The sequence below is a fragment of the Artibeus jamaicensis genome, unplaced genomic scaffold (genome assembly GCF_021234435.1).
Source record: "Artibeus jamaicensis isolate MK-2021 breed Jamaican fruit bat unplaced genomic scaffold, CSHL_Jam_final scaffold_1964, whole genome shotgun sequence".
Taxonomy (NCBI): Eukaryota; Metazoa; Chordata; class Mammalia; order Chiroptera; family Phyllostomidae; genus Artibeus; species Artibeus jamaicensis.
In genome coordinates this window covers 27,939,455-27,959,406 of record NW_026522030.1, presented here as the reverse complement: position 1 = coordinate 27,959,406, position 19,952 = coordinate 27,939,455, and the positions used below count along the sequence as shown (strand labels likewise).

Genomic DNA, 19,952 nt, shown 5'->3' with positions numbered 1-19,952 from the left:
CTGATACCCTCTATCGTTTTAAATTCTTACATTCACAGCCTATAGAGAAGGAAGAAAGTTGGTGTTCATTCTGTCTCATGTTACAAAGCAGCAAATGGAGGCTCAGAGGCATGAGGTCATTAAGATCTCACCCCATTATTTAGTTGGCTGTTTGAACTGGGCAGTTTCCGAAAGGGTGCAGAAAAGTAGAAGTATTTGAGTGCTACTTAGGGATGGTAATAATCAGCATTGACTGACTGGTTGGTGGTGGGCTGACAGATTGGGCACTGGGGGAGAGGGAAGATTCAGAGATAGTGTTTGAGTCCTTAGTTTTAGGACCCATATATGTGGGAGGCATTCATTTTCAAGGAGGACATAGGAGGAAAGTGTATGTGCAGAGAAAGATTACAAATTCAATCTGGGAATGTTGCATTTGGGTGATTTTGTAAAGTCTCCAAAAGAATGTGTTGGGAACCGCTCTGCCTGGTTTCAGGAGTTGTAACTGCCCCCCATGGCTAAGACTGAGTGAGTGACCTCCGGAATGTGAGCCTCAAAAGAGACAAAGCTTGTCTCTGGTAGCAAACGCTGCCTCTGTTCCTCCCCTGCCCCCAGTGCGTGGTCAGTTAGTCAGAGACTAGTATGACCCCTCAGAGGAAGGGCAACCTAAGCCAGATGTGATCATTGGGGAGGCCATCAAGGACTCGGGGGGCTGCAACAAAGAGAGAATGATAGACTCTTACCCTCTGGCTATTCTGACATATCTCAAGTCCCCGTGTCCTCTGGGAGAAGCACTTCCTGACTCTAATCCACTTAAGCCTGAAAACCTGTGATGGGGGAGGCAATGCAGCCCCTTGCTGGCTAGAGTGGGATCCGGGGTGATCGGGCATAAGAAGGAATTCCTAAAAGTCTTGTGAAGCCTGCTTTGCTAAGAGTGTTTTCATTCATATGATAAGGGTCTGAGCAGAAAATGAGTATGTCTCCCAAAGTTTTTGTAACCCCCTTTCCTGATAGACACTGACTTGGACTAAGCCCTCAGATTTCTTTGAAATTCTGTCTACTGTTTGATCCTTGCCACATATATTCCTGTGTATTACAACCCAATAAAAGCCATTGAGGAAGGGGATCCTGGCCTTTCTCCTCTGAGAGACTGGCCACTTCTCTTCCCCAAGCAGATCATGTCTTGGCAGTGTTACTTTCATCTGTGGTGGACAGGGGGGACTTGCTGGCAAAGTTGCTCCCACAAGAATATATTATAATTAAATATTCACAGGAGGAAAAGCACATGGCTATCGAGTTATGGAAGTTTAGTAAAGTCGTTATTTCCAAGAAAAAGTTATTATTCAGAGCCATGGTAAGGCCAAGTAAGACAAAGATGAAAAGATGTCTGTTAGGTTTAGCTATAAGAAAGTTAGTAACTTTCTACTCTGATATGTTGCTTCAGAAATCAGGGAAGGTTCATCCTCACTGGCAGGTAGTTGCAACATGTGTGCTGTTAATTGCAGATGGAGGAGGAGTGTCCCCAACCTCAGGCAGGAAAACAAGTGAGTTTCAAGGCCTTTGTAGTTTACCAAGCATTTTTAGAGAACAGTCATTTCAAGTAATGAGGACTTACTGTACACTAGGTAACTGTCTATTATGCATAGTAAACAGGACTCAGGAGAAGAGTGGACTTGAAAGTTCGTAGTCAGAAATTTGGGAGACTGTCTTTACTGACTGCAAAGGAAACTCAAAGAACTGTGTCTGCTTAAAGTAAAATGCCATCATTCTCCTCCCCACAACCCTAGTCTGCTAAGAATTCCCCTGAGCTTTCGTTGGCATTAATGGGGTTAATGACGACTGCTTAGTTTAGGCTAAACAGACCTTAGGGTACAGTTATGACTTTGCCAGAAACATAAGGTAACTGGGAGAGTCCTCATAAAAACAAATAAAATCTCAGATCTTCCACTGTTAATCTCTTTGCAGTTTGCTTTATTCATAACTGTGTCCATATGTTGTAGCTACAACCCATTTCATAAACACAGCCACCTTATTACTTACTAATAAACAGACACTTCTCATTTTAAAGCAACTTAGCATATCAAACTTGACTAAGAATTAAATGGCAAAAAGAGGTTTTATTTTATTACATGTTGTTCTTATGTTTGTCTTAAAAGGATTTTTGAGATGGCCTTGACCTGATTTCTGGGTCAAGTAGAAAACCAGTGTCCAAGTGGGAAGTCCAGATGTCCGCCATCTATCTCCTCGACCCTCAGGTACCAGTGGAGCAGAGGGGAGGGCATCAGAGTTACTTCTATTACTCAGAAACTTTAAAGGTATCTTGAAAATCTTTTCAGAGTTTCTTTTTTTCTTTCAGCATAAATTCCAAATCTTCTCCCTCTTCTGGGGACACAGAGATAAACTGCGTGATTTCTGCCTCCAACAACTAACAATCTAATGGGAAAACAGTCACCAAAAGAACTAAGTGCGACACAGGTGATAAGGACCACTCAGTTTGGGACTAAGTGCCAGGTGAGCAGAAGAGTGGGATGTTTAATTATGTTGCTCAGGTGGAGGGTGGGAGGTGGTCCTGAAAATCACAGTATGGGGTGAGATTACTAAGGAATTAAGACCAGATAAGACTAAACCTTGAAGGATTTCATTGGACAGTGAAGCGAGTGGAGGGTGTGTGTATGTGTGTGTGTGTGTGTTGGGGACAGGGAAGAAAGTTTCCCAGAGCAATGGAAGAACACAGAAGTCTGCGCTTAGTTGGATTTAGAAAGAGAGAGACTTGCATTGTTGGAATGTGGGAGCCAACTGGAGGGGTAAGTTGGGGAAAAGAATTAGTTGAACAAATCTTGCTTCCCTAATTCATTAGTGAGAAAAAACAAAGATGTGGAAAATTTAGGTGGCCCACTTAAAGTTCACAAGGATAAGAATGCAGAGAGTAATGGAAAATGATGCAAAGGGGAAAAAAACCAATCCTTTGAGATGCTAAGAAGGAAAAGCTTTCTGTTTTCCCAAGAATACAGATGGTTTGTTTTATCAGGATTTTAGACTGCAGATGTCAGAAAAGGTACCACTGAGGACCTGTTAGCAAAGGTGGTAAAGACGTGTTACTTCAATGCTCCACCCAGACAAGTCAGTGAAGGGGGCCTGAGGCTCATGTCTCCATTCCTGGTCTGACATGGGATCACTGCCTCTTCAGCTTTCCTTTTCAGCTATTTCCAGATTTGTTTTGGTGATTAACTTTTATTATATGCTTATCTATATTCTATATGCTTAAGGCTCCTTTCATTGACCTGAGGTTAGTTTTTTCTTCTACAAAGATACAATTCCATTTTTTGCCAACAGACTCAATGGGAAAATTCTACTTTATGACCAGTTTGAAGTAATTTCCTTATTCTATATATTATTTGAAGGAAGGTAGAACTGAGACAATAGAAGAAAATTGTAGCCAGAGCCTGGACCAAACCATGCCTGAAACAGCCATGAAAATCTTATGTTCTTTTCAGTTACAGAAGCCAGTAAATTCCCTTCATTGTTTAAGCCAGTTGAATAGATTTTCTGATATTTGCCACAGATTTTATCTCTACTAGTAATATCTGTCATATTTAAGAAGTTTAAACTAAACTAAACAATTCTCATTTGAAAGACAATACTTTTATAGCTTCTGAATAACAAATACATTTATAGTTTCTGTTACATACACATTGTAAAGGATCAAAAGTAAAATACCCGAAGCCAACTGTGACTGCTTTATTCACACAGACAAAGGGAAATGAAGTTTCAAGGAAAACAAATTTTAATATTATAGTTGCTTGAAGATAAAAGGGAAATTATAGATGGATGAGCCAGGGCTGAAATAGTTCGAGAAAATTGATGGTTATTTTGACATAAACTTTTGCCAAGATAGGCAGAAGAGAAATGAAGAAAAACTGGTGCTAATTCCTAGTTCACCATATCCCAGTTACTTTCATAGACATTACTATCACACTGAGTTCTACAACAATCCTCTGAAATTGCTCTTGTCCTCTCCATCCCCCACCTCCACCCCCATACTGCATTTGTGGGGACAGATTCAGAAAAGACACATGATTTGTTCAAGATCATGTCATTATTAAGTATCAGAGGCAGGATTTGAGTCCATATTTTGCTCTTTCTACAGGGGTGCATAATGCTAACCAGGGTTGGGGGAACTTAGCTGAAACTATCATACAGTGGTTTCAGAATGCATTTAGCAGTTGCTTTGTGTGCTGGAGGTTTGTTATATTGCAGATCCTAAGCTTTAGCTTTTTTGCTATTATTTAGTTTTCAAACAAGTCTGGCTCTTTGCCCTGGAAATAGCAAACACAAGGAAAGAATTGGCTTCAGTAGTGTTTGCTTCCATATAACCTAAGCAAACAAAAATGCCTTATTCTGATGCACTGCTTCCTTCTTGTTTTCCTAAAAAGATTCATAAACCCTCTGCCAATATGAGTGTTGGGGAAAATGAGTTTCTGAATTGTTGTTCTAGGAATTGCCTTTTGCAGCTGAAACTTTACCACTTGGTAAAATCCTCCCCTGCCATCTGCTTGGCTCCAAAACTGCTGCAAAGGTTGAGAGGAGCTGCTGAAATTATGAAGAACAAAATATCTGTGATAGATATTCCATGCCATGAAAATCTCTCTTTTTTTTTTGAGCTTGTTGAACACTGGCTCCAGAGAACCGAATTTCTAGGATTGCTAGGGTATTATCGAAAGATATCAGATCTTTGAAGACAGTTCTTTCGTCAACAGATGGTTGTTTACAAAAGTTCATCTCATAATCTGTGGTTGCAAATTCATCTCATCCCAGGATGAGAAAACAGGGATTCGAGGAAAGGACTAATGCAACTTTATACCCCAAGAAAATTTTTATGCCTTATGATTTCCAAAAAGTATTTTTAAGGATGTTCTAGTGTCAGGTGCTAAGCAGCTTTGCCAAGGAGTAGCTAACTGGGCATGCTGGGGATATTTGTATTTCCTACTCACTCATCCCAGCAGGCAAGTTCTGCATTGACATTTGGTATAACAGGAGAAAGGAGGCTTTGGGGAAGCAAATGTAGCCTGTTCTCTGTATGCTTTCTACCTTCTTTGAACGCTCTTGTTTGATTTTCCCTACATAGGTAAGTCTGGGAAATGATGGGGATATAAATTAGTATTTTCAAAATGTTCACAGATCCAATACCTTGTTTGAGGAGGCATTGGAAAGGGCTCAGGAAATTATTCTGGCTAGTTTCCTGAATAACCAGTTCAGAAGTGGCGAATGCATAGCAGGTTTATTTCCACTCTGACCCCTTCTTACTCTTCTACTGTCAGGCATCACTAATAGATCACTGCATTCCTTCAGAGGAAACCTCAGAATCTTTCCTAAAATACTCCAAGTAGCCATGATCAATTAGTCAGGTTTGGCACATGAGAAAAAAACCCTACTTTTCAAAGCTGGTTTTCTATGTCTCTAAATGGGAGACTCTCACTCTACCTTTTATTTCCTCCTTACCTCTTAATGAAGTAATATATCCAGGCCTTCAAGGCAGGAATTGGGAAGGTTTTGCACCAAGGCATTCTCAGCAGAGCACAGAGCACAGAGCACAGAAATGTGAGGTGACCAGATGGAGTAAAGTAGAGTGTGCATTGGAAAGTCCTATGAAATGAGCTCGAAATAGGAGGGAGGAGTCAGATTAAGGTGGATATTGCATTTAAGCCAGAATATTTGAATGTGCTTTCAAAAGTCAGTGTTTCCAAAGGCTGGTAAAGGTATTAAGGTTCTTTAAAGAAATAGAACCAATAGGATAGGATATGTATACAAACACACACAAACAGAGACAGAGAAAGCCAGACACACACACACACAGGAGTGGGAGTGGGAATTTATTCATAGGATTCTGGCATTTCTGTACCTCAGTGTTACAAGCATGGGAAAGGAATTCAAATCAGTATAGTAAGTACCTTATGTTAACCTAGCTCAAAGTTTCTTTTGTTTTAATGGTTTCTTCAAAGCCATTTGAACCCTGTGATTCTAATAATAAAAGTTTCAATGGGGAGGGAGACAAATACCCATGTAATGTTTAGCCTATTAAAATGGCCATTTGCAAAGCTTAAGCAGAGTATATTCTTACCAAGAACTTTGAATAAGGGTAGGTCGACATGGAAGAAAGCATAAGAAAATAGGAAAGTTGGAGTGATACTGGGCATGTCCTCTCTCCCTCCAAATTAAGTCTGATGATTATAGTGGACATTTGTTAAAGCCCTCTCTAATGTGGACAGGGAAATATCTCCCCAAAGTGTGTGTGTGCTTCCAGAATGCTAACTCACCCCAGACTTCACAGTGGGGCATGTACATTAGACCAGAGTTTCTCAAACTCTCTGTGGCAATGAACCACTTTGCTTCCTTTGCACATCTCCACCCACTGTGGACTGATAGTGTATTAATTACAATCAAAATAAATCACTGAAAAAAATGACACATGAAACAAAAACCCCAAAAATACATGTCTCAATTTTTTATTATTAAATTTAATTACTGTCAGATGGCCATAAATGTTTCTTTCTAATGATCCTTGATTTCTATACTTAAATCTCGCAGATGGTAAGAAAAGTATGAAAACAGACTTTGGTCCATGAACCACACTTTGAGTAGCACTGATATAGACTTCGCTAAAAGTATTCTCTGGTTCCCAGGAATTGTGTCAGGAGTGTTCTTATGACTCAGCTGGTCCCATTCAGTGGAATACTGGGACTCTAATTGAGAACACTAGGACAACAGTTTTGTTTTTCCTGCCAGGATGCCATTTTGGGACCACAAGACAAGTGCATTGGGAATGCGTCAACACTCAGAAAGCAAAACCAAGGGTTGGCGAGCCAGAAGCTCAATCTACTTCTGTACTGTGGAGGAAATGAAAGCCAAAAAATTGAAATTTTTGCTGAAGCCAGAATCCATCTGGTTTTCTATCATCTGCAAAAGAAAGTGTCCCATGTGACACAGTGATTAATTTGCACATCTCTCCAGAATATCGCAATTATCTTTTCTTTTGCCCCTCACCTTACAAACCAGAAATCTGGGTATGCCTTTCTTCTGCTTATAAAAACCTCAGCTTCTCACTGCCCTCAGTACAAAGTTCAAATTCAGCTTCTTAAATTGTTATTTAAAGTCTTCCACAATTGAGGCTCCTTCTGTTTTTTAGCCTATTTTTTTTTTTTTGCTGCTTTTATCCTTAAGCACTTACTTTATGCTTTATTGTGACCAGACATGTACTATTACATATGTTATAGGTTTGCTCATGTTCCCCCTGGCTGCACAGAACTTCCTCTACCCACACCCCTTCAGACTTTCTAAGAATAGGATCTTGAGAACATAAGGTGTTCATTATTTTTAAATGTTAAGCCTTACACATCAACATCATTCCTGCTGATTCAAGGGCTGTTTTTGAGAGTGTCAGCAGATATTTGATAAAAACTGCATTTAAACGAGAAAAGTCTTGTTGCATAGGGAATCTAATAGGGTTATACTACCAAAATCTCAGAAAGCAAAAAGCTTTGACAAAATGCAACTTTAAATTATGAGAAAAATGAGTAAGCAAGAAATGAAAGCATAGGTTTGCATCAAAACCTGTGCACACGTATTCATCATAGCTTTATTGGTAATAGCCAAAAAATAGAAATACCCAAATGTTCATCAAATGATTTATATCTAAATAAAATATGGTCTCTCCATACAATGGGATATTATTTGTCATAAAAAATGAAGTAGTGATTTATGCTACAACAGAAACAAATCTGGAAAACATGCTAAATGAAAGAAACTAGATACAAAAGCGTACATATTATATGATTTCATTTGTAGGAAATATTCTGAATGGCAAATCTATAAAGAAAATAGATTAGAAATGTTCTAAAATGGAGGCATAGGTGGAAACACTGTACTTCCTCCTACAACCAACTTTAAAGACAACAAAGTTTTAGTAACAAAAAACACAACCAAAACATGGAAAATTGAACTGTACAGAAGCCCGACAACAATGAACCATTAAGCCAGACCAGTAAGAGGGGCAGAGTCAGAGGCTGGTGGAGAGGGGTCACACAGGAAAAAGTGGCCAGGATGACCCAGGAGCGCAGGTGGCGGTTGACAGATCCCAGGCTAGGGGTAGCAACAGGCAGACCCAGAGAGGGCACAAGGTGGCTGGTTGAATGCAGTCACACATTCGCGAGCAGATAAACTAGGCGAAGGAGCAAGCATTGAGACAGATCGTGCAGGCTAGGACCCCAGCGATGGGAATTAAAGCCTAAAAGCACCAATTGGAAAAAATTTGGGGGTCAAGGTGCCAGGAGAAGCTCCCAGGTTCACGGAGAGTTTGTTGGAGAGACCCACAGGGTCCTGGAGGGTGCACAGGTCCACACACCTAGGAGCCGACACCAGAGGGGCCTGGTTTGCTTGTGGGAAGCAGCAGAGGGGACTGAAATCCAAGAGAGAGAAGAACAAATGCCATTACCCCTTTCCCACCCTACCCCCACATACAGCATCACAACCCAGCCACTAGGTCGCCCTGCCGTGGTGAACACCTAAGGCTCCGCCCCTCATACATAACAGGTGCGACCTGACCAAAAATGGCTCAATCAGAAGAACAAATCAAAGCCCCAGAGCCAATATATTTAAGTGACCAAGAGATAGCCAACCTATCAGATGCACAGTTTAAAACACTGGTGATCAGGATGCTCACAGGACTGGTTGATTTGGGTTGCAAACTAGATGAATAAATGAAAGCTACACTAAGTGAAATGAAGGAAAATGCACAGGGAACCAATAGTGATGGGAAGGAAACTGGGACTCAATGGAGTGGACCAGAAGGAAGAAACAACCAAACAGAAAAGAATGAAGAAACAAGAATTCAAAACAATGGGGAGAGGTTTAGGAACTTCCAGGACATCTTTAAATGTTCCAATATCCGAATTATAGGGATACCAGAAGGGGAAGAGGAAGAGCAACAAGTGGAAAACTTATTTGAATAAATAATAAAGAAGAACTTCCCCAATCTGGCAAAGGAAATAGAATTCCAGGAAATCCAGGAAGCACAGAGAGTCCCAAAGAAGTTGGACCCAAGAAGGAACACACCAAGGCACATCATCATTACATTAGCCAAGATTAAAATGAAGGAGAGAATCCTAGAAGCAGCAACAGATAAGGGGACAGTCACCTACAAAGGAGTTCCCATCAGATTGTCAGCGGATTTCTCAAAAGAGACCTTACAGACAAGAAGGGGCTGGAAAGAAGTATTCCAAGTCATGAAATCCAAAGACCTACATCTAAGATTGATCTATCCAGCAAAGCTTTCATTTAGAATGGAAGGTCAGATAAAGTGCTTCTCAGATAAGATCAAATTCAAGGAGTTCATTATCACCAAGCCCTTACTATATAAAATGTTAAAGGGACTTATCTAAGAAAAAGAAGATAAAAAAGATGAACAGTGAAAGGACAGCAAACTCACAGTTATTAAGAACCACACCTAAAACAAAAGCAAACTAAGAGGATAGCTAGATCAGGAGCAGAACCATAGAAATGAAGATCCCATGGAGGGTTAGCAACAGGGGAGTGGGAGGAGGGGAAGGGGGGAGAAGGTACAGAGAATAAGTAGCATAGATGGTAGGTAGAAAATAGATAGGGGGGAGGGCAAGAATAGTATGGGAAATAGAGAATCTAAAGAACTTGTGACACATGGACATAAACTAAAGGGGTGGGGAATGGTGGGGGAGGGGTGTGCAGGGTGGAGGGGGATGAAGGGAGAAATGGGATAACTGTAATGGCATAATCAATAAAGTATATTAAAAAGAAAAAAGAAAATAGATTAGTGATATCTTAAGGCTTGGGGGGCATAAGAAGATTGAAGGTGAAGGCTAAAGGGAATGTAATTTCTGAGTTTTGAAAATATTTTAAAATTGATTGTGGTGATGCGTGCACAACATTATGAATATACTAGAAGTCATTGAATTGAACACTTTCAATGGGTGAATTGTATGGTATGTGAATTGTATGTCAATAAAATGTTTTTTAAAAGAAAGTTTATAAGACCTTTATTTATAGTTGCCAAAATTGGAAGCAACCACAATGTCTAAGGTGAATAAATAAAGCAATTGTGGTAACTTCAAATAATAGAATATCTTCAACACTTGTGGGAGTGACTTTCTCGCAAGTCCCCCCGAGTGCCACGGACACAAGTGAATATGGCCGTAGACATGCTGTGATCTGCTTGGGGAGGAGAAGTGGGCAGTGGCCAGTTTCTCAGGGGATACAAAGGCCATCTGCAGCCAGTTTCTCCAAGGAGAAAAAGTCCCTGAGCCCCCTGCTCCATAGCCTTTTATTGGGTTGTAATACACAGGAATACAGGGCAGCAAGGATCAAACAGTAGATAACATTTCAAAGAAATTTGAGGGCTTACTATGAGTTCGAGTCTGTCAGGAACAGAGTTTTAGGGTTTCCTGCTCAAACCCTTAACACATGAATGAAAGCACTCTTAGCAAAGCAGATTTTGCAGGTTTATCAGCGAGTCTTTGTGATGCCAGATTGTTCCCCAGGACACTCTCTAGCAAGGCAAGAAGCCCCATCTCTCCCCAACAGGTATTCAGGCTCAAGGGGATTAGTGCCAGGAAGTGCTTCTCCCAGAGGACGTGGGGACTCGGGCTTTGTCAGAATAGCTGGGGGGCGAGAGTCCATTGCTCCTTGTTGCAGCCCTCCGAGTCCTTCCATGGAGGCCTCCCAAGTGATCGAGTCTGGCTTAGGTTGCCCCCAGCTGTGAGGGGTCTTGCCTGTCATTGACTTCCAACCAAGCTTTGGGGGTAGGAAGAGGAAACTGAGGCAGATTTGCTACCAGAGACAAGCTTTGTCTCCTGTGGCTCATATTCCAGAGGTAGTTGGCTCATTCATCCTCAAGCCAAAAAGGGCAGAGAGCTACAATTCCTGAAACCAGGCAGAACGGTCTACAACAGGGTCAAAACAAAACAAAATAAAACAAAACAAAGAAATATTAACATAAAAAAAGGAAACAGAAAATCTTTTATTTTGAAATTACTGGATTTGCGATGTGTGTATCCGTGTGTATAGCATGTCCTGAAAGTGTTTATATGTTTAAGTTTCACTAACTTCAGAGAAATAATTGCTACAGATTTACCCCCAAGGTCATTTGAAGGTTTAATTATTTATACTTATTATATACTTGTAATGCTGTTGGTGGGAATTATGTCCTTCTGTGGGATCAGAAGAAAAGCATTTCAAGGACCCATGCATGAGAGATTGTGGTGTGGCATTGATACAGGGTGCAGCCACGGGGCGGGGGGCGGGGGCGCAAAAAAAAGATTTGGAATGGTGTCCAGAATTCAAAGTGTATAGGAATATTGGAGAGACATATAAGATGTCCTCACCCCCCCCCCAAGTATCAGTTGGGGGAAGGGACAAATAGAGCCAGGGCCATTGAGAGCTGTTTTGCATAGCAACAGTTTTGCAGCTAACCTCTGGAATGATTATTTAACATATCTATAACCTTTAACTGGTTTCATAGATATGTTAAATAGCTGTGGCCATGTTTTGAGCCAGGGAGAAGGGAGTGGCTGGTACCCACGATATAACTAGGGAGTTGCGCCCCTGAGTGAGAGCGCTGGTGTGAGAGCCTGGAAAAGATGGGCTCCAGGATATGAGGTGATAACTGCCCAGGTGAGGGGAGAGCCACTCGGTTTGGGGCAGAGTGAGGACCTCTGCAGCCATGGTAGAAGAGAGCCACGCAGTCTGAGTTAAAACCCTCTCTAGGTGAGGTGAAAGAAGGAGCCCATGTGGTTTTGGCAGAGTGCAGACCCCCTCTTTCCCAGGTGAAAGGGAAAACCACGCAGCTTTGCCAGAATGGAGATCCCTGCAGCCAGGTGAAGAAAGACACATGCTTTTGGTGGAGTGCGGACTCTTGCAGCTTTGGTAGAAGAGGCCCATGCGGCTTTGGGGTGCCCCTTTGGCTGCATAGCCTGGAAAGCAGGAGAGACTTTGACTGGAACTAACTCTTGCCAGTGGACCGTGAGAGGGTGCCACAGTACTTTGGATTAACTAGAAAGAGATCCTGCCTGCACGGTGACAGCACGGTGACACAGCTGATGGTGCCAATGGCCTGAAACGCAGACGTGTGCTCTTTTTCTGATTTACGGTACCTGGAGTTGGGACAGTGGGAGAAGGGAGAGCTGTGTGGGTGTAGGTGTACACCCTAAAGGACTTTGATATTTTAGTGGAGGCATTAGGCCTAAATAGCATTAGTAAACATTTTGTTTCCTTTTCACAAATCTCTGGCATTGAAAGATGTCTTTCCAATTGGCGGCGGGCAGAACACCCCAGTAGATACTAGTATTCTGTCCTTGGGAGGGGCCCCTGTTCTTTAGCAGTTTTTGGCATCCCTAGGTGGGCCAAGTATTGCCCCCATCCTTGGACCTCTTGTTCGGTAACAGCATGGTTTATTTGTGTGGTAGAAGCTGCCCCATGGGTTTCCGATGTCCTATCTTACCATGGAAAAAGTCCAGCTGAGTCCTCAGCAAGGCCAAGAGAAAAGCCGGTGTCCAGAGTTCCTGCTCCATATTAAAATCCAGTCCGGTCCAGCATCTAGCTAGCTTAGCATGTGTTTACAACTGCAGTCCATTTCAGGATCCCCCCATCAGTCTACGTGTGAAGCCCACATGGCCATGGAGAAAGGTCACAATATGTGGGTAGAGAGCAGGTCATTCAGACAAGAGACAGCTACTTTGTTCCCTTGGGGTTGTGTTAGCTTGAGTGTGGGACAAACCAGGTGATTTCTCAAAATGATCAATCAATTTCTCAAACTATCATGTACTTTGGGTGGGTCCGTCTCCCAACTAATCCCTTCTTTCCCCAGGCTGGACCGACAGGCCTCTCTGGTCCAGTACCTCCACTCGCACCATTTGGACTTATATTGCACGTATGCCTGCCTTCCTCTGCTCCCACTTGGTCCACTTGGTACCTGAGTGGGGAAAAGGAGGAGTGTTAATCCTCTTGGAGAAATGCTGTAATTCTCTGGAGTGTGAAGCTGCAGCTTCCTGGCTATACAAGCAAACGGACTTATTCTTCCCTGTTTATTAAACTCAATGTCTAGTTCCCTTTGATCCCCTCTTCTAGACAAACAATGAAGGTAACAATTTTGGTTTTTGTGAATAGTGAGTAGTAAATTACTCCCTCTGACCGAAGACAGTAAAGGTTAACCAAATCAATTAAAATTTGCTATTTAGCGCTCAGAAAACTGAGTATAAAGGAACATTAAGTTCTATATCTATGTTCATGTAAGAAAAACTTTCTATAGGAATGATGGACATATATGATTCTGGGTGTAAATGTCTGGGTATAAAGCAAAAATTCCAGGCAGTATTTCAGACTTTCAAGGCAGTGAAATTCATGAGCCCCAAATCAAGGTTTTCATACATTAAAGGGAGACTCATCTGGGTTATAGATGGAACAAGGAGAACATTCATTCATATATGATATAAGGTGGGTTGGAAAATAGGATGGCAGAGTAAGACAGAGGGGGGAGGAAAGCTGCTGGGCTAGTGTTGGGAGAGATGTGAACACACTCTCTTGAAAGTGTGCCCTCCCCCACCCTCAGAAACCCTTTGTGACTCCTCAATGCTCAGTGATGCAGGCCTGGCAGTAAAGTCAGGAGTCTGCACTCTCAGAGCTCAGTTGCCTCAGGCAGCTTTGCCGTTCAGAAAATGACCTTCAGCCAGTTTCTGGATAGCCTCTCAGAGCTTTATCTGAGCTTCTGCTCAGAATCTTTAGATTGTAACCGCACCCTGATTTACATCTGTGTGGTGTGGTTGCTCCTTCTCTTCTTTTATTTCCTGGTGAACATATCAATCTTCTGGGAAAATGAACCCACACAACAGGTAAAGAACCTTGGGAGAGCCCCGAAGAGATTCTTTATTGTTGTTTCCATTTCTAGTCCCACATTTGTACATGAGTTTAGTGGGGTCAGAGAGACCCTTAAGGTGGGCCATCTAATGAAAAGTTAGAACATCACTTTTCTAGAAGAGACCAGGCAGGGTTAGGGGTTCTGGGAGGACTCAGGTTAATATCTGAAGCTCACACACCACCTTGGTGTGGTGGAGGATTCCTTAGAAAATCCCCAAAAGTGATTTTCTGGCCCTGGGTTGGGTCATTTTGAGTTTGGGTTCTCTGCAAGAGATGAGTTCCCTTGCTCTTCATTGTGAGGCATATTCCCATGTCAGGCTTCGCCCATAAATGGACGAAGCTTTCCCTTGTGTTGTGCTGATCAGGAGAGCAGTGCTGAGATTCTGAGAGCCTCTCATCAGAGGCTGGAGCCTGAGCTCTGCTCCAGGTTACAGGGTCCTGTCTGAGGGAGCCGATGTGCGACTGTGGGCCTCAGATTTTATGTCTTCCTTGAGCAAAAGGAAGACATAAAATCTGTCTGAGAATTCCAAGTGTGAGGGGTCTCATAGACACAATATTACTTTGAGGTTTTTGAAGAAGAAAACATTGGGAATATCTTTGAACAATAGAAATTGATAAAAGGAAGGAATATGAAATTCTAGTCATTAAAATTGAGTTGTATTAGTCTTAGATTGTGAATGTCTGACTTTCCTAAGGAGAGAAATGACTCTTCCCTTTTTTTCAGTGTCAGTGCAGACCCAACAGAAGAGGGAAAGGTGGGAAACTGAAAGGTAAGTTTCTGCTTATTCTACTTCAGCTCCCCAAGGGTGACCCTGTTCCTCCTTTCCATGAAATCCCAGGTTCACGATCTCTGAGGCTATCAGTGGCTTGTTGCAATTCCTCTCGGGAAACAGAGCCCACTGATGAGAGGCTTGTCATCTGACTGATGACAGTCAGAACCCGAGACTCTTCTCAGATTCCCTGCTCTGCCATCTCTGGGTATGAAGCAGTGATTGATCCGGGCAGGGGGTGTTGCCCAGTAGATGTCAAGACTCAGAACTTGTATTTCCTGACTTTGAGAAAGTTCTTTGACTTCAGGATGATCAGATTCCTCTTTGACGTAACTACTGACCTCTCTGCCTCACAGAGTGTTTTTTTAGCATCAAATGAGATAATGTTAGTGAAAGTAGTTTAGAAATGAAGCTACGCACACAAGGAAACCATTTTAATATTATGGCTAACCATTCGACACCATCTACTGAGTCTTGGGACTTTCCAAGTTTAATATCTTAATGGTCTCCCATAACGAGACTCCTCTATAACACCTGGGCTTCTACCTTCATCCAATAAAACCCACTGTCCTGGCTTTCCAGGTTGGCGATACCACCAAAGGGAAGAAGAGGAAAAAAGGGTGCTGATTTCGATGTTTAAAAGGTGACTTGTGTTTTCCTCTATTTTTCTGATTCTCTTTAGCATGTTCTATGCAATTTCAGGGATTCAGTGCAGCCTTCCATAGCCATGGGAGTGGGTTGCCATAGGAATGGGGATGTGAATGAAGGCCTTGGGGTGAGTGGTATTGAGTGCATTGTGAAGTCATGGATGTGGGGTAATGTGAAGGGGCAGCAGGCTTCAGGTGGCCCCATCCTCATAGGCAAGTAGGTCCTCTTTTCCTTGTTCTGGTCCTGGCTACAGCTTTGTACCTCTTGTCTCCTGCAGCCCCCTTGGCCAGCGTCATGATTCCACCCGCTTCCGTCAGCTGTTGTGTCCAGATCCCTCCTGTGAGGTGTGCAATAATGCAACCACTGAGATGGATCAGCTGCTGCTCTCAATGGCCCTCGAAGATTCTACTCCTTCTGGATCTCCTCTGCCTTCCTCCGGTCCTGTGACTAAGCCATTGTTCACTGAGGCCCCTGCCTTTCCAGCAGTCCCTCCAGGACGTCTAATACCACTTCTTCTGCCTGAGGCTTTCCCACCACGGCCCTCCATTCTCTGCCTTAATCCAAGGACTCCCTTCCATAATCTTTCAGTGCCATCACCACTGGTTCACTCTCTGCCACCAGAGCCTTTTCCTCCTTTGGCATCCAAATTTCTAGTGGACCATTCTCCACCCAAACCCCTTGACCTTCTCTCTCTGCCATCACGTAATAGTCTTAGTGCAGGTGCTGCTGTCCAATCAGAAGACACTCTGACCCTGAATACCATCTTTCTTGACTCTTCTATGACCCAAGATACCAACCCCTTGCTTCAATCCCTGCCCCAGTCTCAGCCTCTATCTCTCACTCAGATCAAACCCCAGGCTCACCTTCAGTCCCCATGCCCAGTCCTATCATCCAGCCCCATACGTCAGATTAAGGGCTATGGAATGTATTTCCATAGATTCCGGAATGAATCGGACTATCTCAACTCATCTCACATTCAACACCTTGAAAGAAATGTGTTGCGGAAGCATCAGGAAAGTCTGTCGGGTTTACCCCCTATGGTCCAAAAATCTCAGAAGAATATTGTTATTTAACTGCCAACAATCCTTACTGCCAGTCATCTCGAGCCTGTGTTTACTTTCCATCTTTCCTGTAAAATTTCTCCTTAGCAATGAACTTTGGGAGAAACTAGAACACCTTAAAGAGAGGCTCATCCAACACCAATGGGGCCTGCCCCAGAGGATCCATGAGTCTTTGTCACTGCTGAGTCCTCTAGCCATTTCTTCGGTATATCTGAATAATAGAGAAATTAGCATCTCCTCTCCTGCATCTCTGTGTATAAGGGTCAGAGTAGCGAAAATCTAAATACTGGATTGAGCCAACCAGGAAGCTTCTCTAGGAGGAGCTCAGAAATGCTTCAGCTAGAGGAGGAGGAGGAGGGGAAGGATGAAAAACACAGCTTAGAGAATGATCCAAAAGATTATCTGTTGAATGACTTAGAGAGTGCTTCAGAGAAGGATGTGGTACATGACTCTGAGAAATACCTAGACAGTTACATGAGTCTGTCAGGAGAAAATTCAATGATGTTAGGGCAGAGTATAAATCAGACATGAATGGAGAGTGTCCTGAAAATGCATTTGAGCAAGAAGTTTGAGGGAATCAGTGAGAATCAACTCCCTGGGACTGTGCATGGTAACATGCTATCAGTCAGGCACTTTTTGTGGAATCCCCCCTGAAATAAAACAGAAGAGTTAGCCACCATCAGCGGTGGGAACAACTGCCCTAATACTTCCCAGGAGCACAGAGTGCTGGATCCAGCGCACAGCAGTTGCTGGAAGCCCATATTACCAAGTTTCCTATGAGGATGTTGTGCAACTTCTCTCAATGTTCCTTCAATCCATAGAGATCTCTAATTTGAAAGATACTTTATCTCACTTTCAACCTACATGTTTTCTGAGATAGGTTCCAAATCTGGTGGCTTCATGCTTCTTAGAAGCTTTAAAATTCTTAAAAAAGACAAAGAGGGTATAGCAACTTCAGCCGCCATCCTGAATTATCCTCTTCATGCCACATCTCTTGTGGGCAAGGAAGAACAAAGGACCCTAAGACCATCACCCTCTAATATCCACTACGGGCTTGCAGAGGAGGTTTAGAGAATTGGGGATGCTACACAGATGCTTCCGCCTGTCACAAACAGCATCATTGGCAAAGCAAGTCAGAGACATTCTCCAATAGCCAACATTTACCCCCATGCAAGGCTAGCCAGGACTGAACATCAACCAACAGATCAGTATGTGAATTCCAAGAATATACTAAAAATGGGAACAGACAGAGAAAATGGAGAAGAAATCAGAACCTGTTTCTAAGCCCAGTGTGTTCAAGGCTAAGAGCTTGATGCTCTTCAATCTAAAACTAGTGAATGAGAGTAAAGTAGCAAGTCCTTTCTACTTTAAGTAGAAACTTAAAGTAAAAACTCTAACCACAGAAAGTCCCCAGAAAAGATATCAGTTGTCCAAGATCCTAAATTATGAGACCTTAGAGAAGAATTTAATTGCTGAGTCAAGCTCTAAATAGAACAGGAAGCATAGCCAGGCCCAAGGCCAACCCACTGGCATGTCACATGACTCAGCTTGATTCCAAAGCTTCATGCTCAAGGTGTCTCCAGTGTGGACATGGGAGTGTCCCAGATGCTGCATGTCCATCTGGAGGACAGAGGAGTCAGTATGGAGCAGTGGCAGGAGCCTTGGCTTCCTAAGTATGTCTTAAGCTTGTGCCAGGGTAACAAGTTCCCACCACTGCAAGAATAGTGAGCCCCACAGGATCCAAATCAGAGGAGCTTGGTGGAGGGGATGCAGGGTTGGGAACATCCCAAAGTAGAAGGGGTTTCCTACTCTGGATGAGGACACACTTAGGAGCAAGTCTCCCCAGACTCTGTCCTAGAAGAGATAGTTTTCTTCTAAAATCCTTTTCAGAAATAAAATTAGGTGCTTTTTTCAATACCTTTGTCCTGGTATAAAATGCAAAAAGCGAGCAAACTCCTAGGAAAAGGGCAGCCCTATTTCATCTGCACAGAGCAGAGGCCCAGTTAAAAGTAGAGCTGCCTTTACTAGAACGATGGAAGCTCAGAAACTCATGACAGACATTGGGAAGTTTCCAGAGGAGAGATGGGTTTCAGCAGGTAATAGACACCATCTGCTCTCCAGACACCTACTCCTCCTGCTCCCTGGTCAGTAAAGTTTGGGAAAGCTCAGCAGAAGGCAGCAGTGTGGGCCTGGGTGGAGTCTGTCCTGGGGCATCCTTTCAACTCCAGGGTTCCCTCCAATAATGTCACAAATACAAAGTTCTGCTGCCTAGCAGCTGTCTTAGCGGGACAGAGTTCTGCAAACAGTAGAGAAGTCAGAGACAAGGACAGACACCACCAGAAATTTGTGGCCATAAGGCACCAGCTATTAAGTCAGAAGCACCCCGATCTGTGCCCCACAGGGCAACTGTGCCCCATCCAAACCCCACCTGCGGGCCTCAACCTGCCCAGGGGCCTCCTGCTGCTCTAGCACTGCCAAAGGTCCTGTGTTCAGAGATCAGTCTCTATTCAGACAGAAAACCTTACTCCAGAATTTTCTGGGGAAAAAAATTTCCGACACCAAAATAATTCCTTCCCTGTAGGCAATGTTGATTCACTTTAATAATAAATGTTTCCCTAATAACAGTAATGTCTTTTCTGTGTACTGTGTTGGGGGATGGATTCAGGGTATCTCATGACTTGTGCTTTAAAAAAAAGTCAGTGTAGCACCGATTGCTTTCTTTCACTTCCAAAAGTGACCAGTCCCCCTGGAATTCCTGTTGAAAAATAGATATGCTTCCCTCCCCAAAAGCCCATTTCCTCCCTGAAGAAGTTTGAGGACATGGGTTGTCACTTACCTCTTAGGTTAGCATTAATAAACATGTATAGCAGCCCACACCTTTCCCCTCAGAGAATGCTCTCCACTTGTACACACTGAGACAAAAAATGGGGTGACTGTCTTAGAGAGAGCACTTGAGGTAGTTTTTGCAGTAAAGCTTGTGAATATTGGGTGCAAATTAAAAAAAAATGTCCACCACAGCCAACTCTCACTACCACACTTGTATTTTCTTGTCCAGAGTTATGTCATCGACTCTGCAATGTCTGAAGATTGGGGTCACAAAAATGCAGAGTTTGTGGAAGCACTGGGAAGGATAATAGGTGGGAAGAGGCCCAGGGCAGGGAACTTGAGGAGGCGAGCAGGCAATGGAGGGCTATAACATCCATGTAGATTGAGCTGCCAATAACCCAGCCTCCCAATTCCCACATCATCTCATATTGGGTCCTTTATGTCCACTCCAGAGCAGTTACTGCCCCACTGTTGAGCTTATTGCCAAGAACACCTCTGCTATCTGGAACATTATGGTCTGACCTTCTACCCTGTGACCTTAAATGTCTATCCTTACAGTTTATAAGCCCCTAGTGAATTTTCCAACCCCATATCATTTTTCCACTTACTCCTTGTCAATCTGCAACCTCTTTCTTCCTCCTTCACCAACATAAGCTAGATGGTCTTACTGGGCAAACAACACTTAAGAAGCTGCAATACAAATCAACCCCTTCAAATTCCCTTTAATCCTGTCTGT

The 19,952-nt window shown here is 43.0% G+C and overlaps 1 protein-coding gene across 4 annotated transcripts in view; it reads left to right on the top strand.

The window, feature by feature from the left end:
• The window catches only part of LOC119038228 (spermatogenesis-associated protein 31D3-like), a 38,764-nt gene extending 19,823 nt beyond the window's left edge, over positions 1 to 18,941 (top strand). For 3 of the 4 annotated variants that reach the window (XM_037130693.2, XM_037130692.2, XM_053656126.1), the window contains 5 exons: positions 2,133 to 2,231; positions 2,333 to 2,487; positions 14,636 to 14,681; positions 15,264 to 15,324; positions 15,607 to 18,941. In XM_037130693.2, coding sequence (XP_036986588.2) covers positions 2,413 to 2,487; positions 14,636 to 14,681; positions 15,264 to 15,324; positions 15,607 to 16,402 — 978 coding nt within the window. In that variant the 5' untranslated portion in view covers positions 2,133 to 2,231; positions 2,333 to 2,412 and the 3' untranslated portion in view covers positions 16,403 to 18,941. Of the gene's footprint in view, positions 1 to 2,132; positions 2,232 to 2,312; positions 2,488 to 14,635; positions 14,682 to 15,263; positions 15,325 to 15,606 lie in introns of all 4 variants that reach the window. The other variant, XM_053656128.1, reaches the window with a different exon arrangement.
• The last annotated feature ends 1,011 nt before the right edge of the window (positions 18,942 to 19,952 follow it).